Source organism: Lucilia sericata, unplaced genomic scaffold, assembly GCF_015586225.1.
Source record: "Lucilia sericata isolate MDLA Ls3-8-SP2 unplaced genomic scaffold, ASM1558622v1 Contig000080F_arrow, whole genome shotgun sequence".
NCBI classification, from domain to species: Eukaryota; Metazoa; Arthropoda; class Insecta; order Diptera; family Calliphoridae; genus Lucilia; species Lucilia sericata.
Window position 1 is genome coordinate 197,573 of NW_023994113.1, and position 3,536 is coordinate 201,108.

The following is a 3,536-nucleotide window of genomic DNA, read 5'->3' on the forward strand; positions in this document are numbered from 1 at the left end:
CTCACACTAAAATAAAACTTACCGAGTCACTCACACACGACCGACGCCGATCTTTGATATAGTAAAAAGATAACGCAACAATAACAAACCGAACTACACTGACGAGTTCTAGCTGCCTCTAGTCCAAAACACATACACACACACTTATACAAACTACTGAAAAAACACCGTTTTGTTATTATTGCTTTTTGTGGATTTTACTGTGCGTCGCCTGCCTGCCTTCCAACCGACATTCGCATGGGTCTGGGTATAAAAGCGCTCACAATACAGAGCGTGGCATCAGTTACTCGAGGTCTGAGTAAATGGAAAGATCAAGTGAAATTGTCAGTGATCTAAAAACAAAATTGATATTTGACAAAAAACTTTGGAAGAACATATGAAAAATTTTTAAAATCAAAACCACAAGAACATTTTAAAGCCAAATAATTAAAACAAATCAAAAAAATTGTGATATTTCCAATTGTGATCGTGTACAGTGTTTTACATAAAACTATCATTAAAACAAATCTACACATACAACTTATATTAAGTGTTTTTTCTTAAAACTTTTTTGTAAATTACTTAATCAAACAAAATGCCTGAACTCATCGAACAAACTAAACCAATGTAAGTATTTAACCAATATGTCCGTCCGGCACAAGAAAGAATTTTTAGTTTTTAAAGTGTTTCAAAGTGCCAAAAAAGTTCTTACTTTGCTCGACCTAAGACAACAAAAGTGATAAATTTGCTAACAAATCGTTTTCTCTTAATTGTAGTACCAATGGTGCTTTGCCCATGCAAAACAAGGCTAAGCAAGACAATTGCGGTCTCTACAACCACATCCGTGGCACCAATGTCTCCTATGGCTCTGCCAACAGACTTACCCCCGGTGTCAGAGCCTTCGTTGAAGAATCTGTAGCTCTCTGCCAACCTGATCAAATTCACATCTGCGATGGTTCGGAAATGGAAAACAAAATGCTTGTCAAGATTATGACTGAAGCTGGTACCATTATTCCATTGCCCAAGTATGAAAACTGTTACTTGGCTCGCACCAATCCCGCTGATGTTGCCCGTGTTGAATCGAAGACTTTCATTTGCACCGAACACAAAGAGGAAGCTATTCCCACCCCTCAAGATGGTGTCAAGGGAACTTTGGGCAACTGGATTTCCAAGGAAGATATGGACAAGGCCATTCAAGAACGTTTCCCCGGCTGCATGAAGGGCCGCACCATGTATGTGGTTCCCTTCAGCATGGGTCCAGTTGGTTCTCCCCTCTCTAAGATCGGTATTGAAATCACCGATTCTGCCTATGTTGTTGCTTCTATGCGCATCATGACTCGCATGGGTGCTGCTGTCTTGGATGAATTGCAAAAGAATGAAGAATTCGTTCGTGCCCTTCACTCAGTCGGTACTCCTGCCAACGGTGTCATTGAACGCCCCTCCTGGCCTTGCGATCCTGAACGCACCATCATCTTGCACAAACCCGCTGACAACTTGATTGTTTCCTATGGCTCCGGCTATGGTGGTAACTCTTTGTTGGGCAAGAAGTGCTTTGCTCTACGTATTGGCAGCACCATTGCCAAGCGCGAAGGCTGGTTGGCCGAACATATGTTGATCTTGGGCATCACCGATCCCAAGGGTGTTAAGAAATACATTACTGCTGCCTTCCCCTCGGCCTGTGGTAAGACCAATCTTGCCATGTTGAACCCAACTCTTAAGGACTACAAGGTCGAATGTGTTGGTGATGATATTGCCTGGATGAAATTCGATAAAGATGGTGCTTTGCGCGCCATTAACCCCGAAAACGGCTTCTTCGGTGTTGCCCCCGGTACCTCTATGGAAACCAACCCCATTGCCATGAACACCGTCTTCAAGAACACCATCTTCACCAATGTAGCCTACACCTCCGATGGTGGTGTCTTCTGGGAAGGTATGGAAAGCAGCTTGGCTCCCGGTGTACAAATTACCGATTGGTTGGGCAACCCCTGGACCAAGGAATCTGGCAAACCTGCTGCTCACCCCAACTCCCGCTTCTGTACTCCTGCTAGCCAATGCCCCATCATTGATGCTGCCTGGGAAGATCCCGCTGGTGTTCCCATCAGTGCCATGCTCTTCGGTGGTCGTCGTCCAGCTGGTGTCCCACTCATCTATGAAGCCCGCAACTGGACTCATGGTGTCTTCATTGGCTCCGCCATGCGCAGTGAATCCACCGCTGCTGCTGAACACAAAGGCAAAGTGATCATGCACGATCCCTTCGCTATGCGTCCATTCTTTGGCTACAACTTTGGCCACTACGTCAAGCACTGGTTGAGCATGGAATCCCGTGGTAATGTACCCAAAATCTTCCACGTCAACTGGTTCCGCAAGGGTGCCGATGGCAAATTCATGTGGCCCGGATACGGTGATAACTCCCGTGTGCTCGAATGGGTTTTGCGCCGTTGCAATGGTGAGCAATGCTATGTGGACTCTCCCATCGGTCATATCCCCGCCGAAGGTCAATTGAATGTTGAAGGTCTTGGTGACATTGACATGAAAGAACTCTTCTCATTGCCCAAGGACTTCTGGACTCAAGAAGTCGAAGACATCCGCAAATACTACGAGTCCCAAGTTGGTGCCGATTTACCCGCCGAAATCTACAATGAATTGGAACAACTCAAGCAACGTGTTGCCGCCATGTAAGATAATGAATTTACCCCTTCAAACGTTATGAGCATATGACACAAATGACAGCTAAATAGCTACCTGTTTTCGCATGGATTCATTTTTCATTCTGTGCCTTATTTTGTATATAAGAATTTAAATTGTTTTTTTATTATTTTATAATCAAAAAAAGATTCTATTTATTCACTATCAAGTCCTACCTAGGTTTAAGATTATTTAATCTATGTTTTTATACTTTTAAGTGTTAAGATGAAAAACTATGTTTTTTATTTCATAAATTTAAGAAAAAATCTGTAAATATTAAACTAAAAAAAAAAACACAAAACAAAATAAAAATAATAATGTGCCAAATTATATTTTTATAAAAAAAGAAATTATTTGTTTGTTTTTATTATTAGACGCTGATACGAATACAAAGTGGCGGGAGTCGGTTTGTCTTTATCAGTAAATTCAAATGTTTACAATGAAAAGGCATTAAAATTATTTATAGTATTTGTAGAAAAAATGAAATATATAAAGTTGAACTTTGATTTTAAACAATTTTTAAATAATATTTAAATGTTTTGTTTTAAAAATCAATAAATATAATTATAAAACAAACTCAGAAAGGTGGCATGGGACAAATATTTTGGTCAAACATCAGAACAAACGCATAATAAATTTCTAGTTGCTCAAATTTTGAGTTAAAATCTGACACTTTGAATACTTCAAACTCAACTTCTTCGGTGCCTTTTAATTAAATAATCTCCTCTCCACATGTTGTACATTCGTCTGAATCCGCACGTCCAATCTTGTATAGCTGTGACCGTAATCCTGTGTGTCCATACTATAATATTATTGCCCATTCTGAGCAGGCTTCTTGTCCTCGTTGGGCTAACCGCAGAGGATCTTTGTGA

General features: G+C 40.8%; 1 protein-coding gene across 1 annotated transcript; it reads left to right on the plus strand.

Annotated features, from left to right (window-relative positions):
* Window positions 1–278: 278 nt before the first annotated feature.
* On the plus strand, window positions 279–3,014 carry LOC119599535 (phosphoenolpyruvate carboxykinase [GTP]). Its single transcript, XM_037949314.1, has 2 exons — window positions 279–606; window positions 756–3,014. The coding sequence occupies exons 1-2, from the start codon at window positions 575–577 to the stop codon at window positions 2,656–2,658; spliced, it is 1,935 nt and encodes a 644-aa protein (XP_037805242.1). The 5' UTR covers window positions 279–574; the 3' UTR covers window positions 2,659–3,014.
* The last annotated feature ends 522 nt before the right edge of the window (window positions 3,015–3,536 follow it).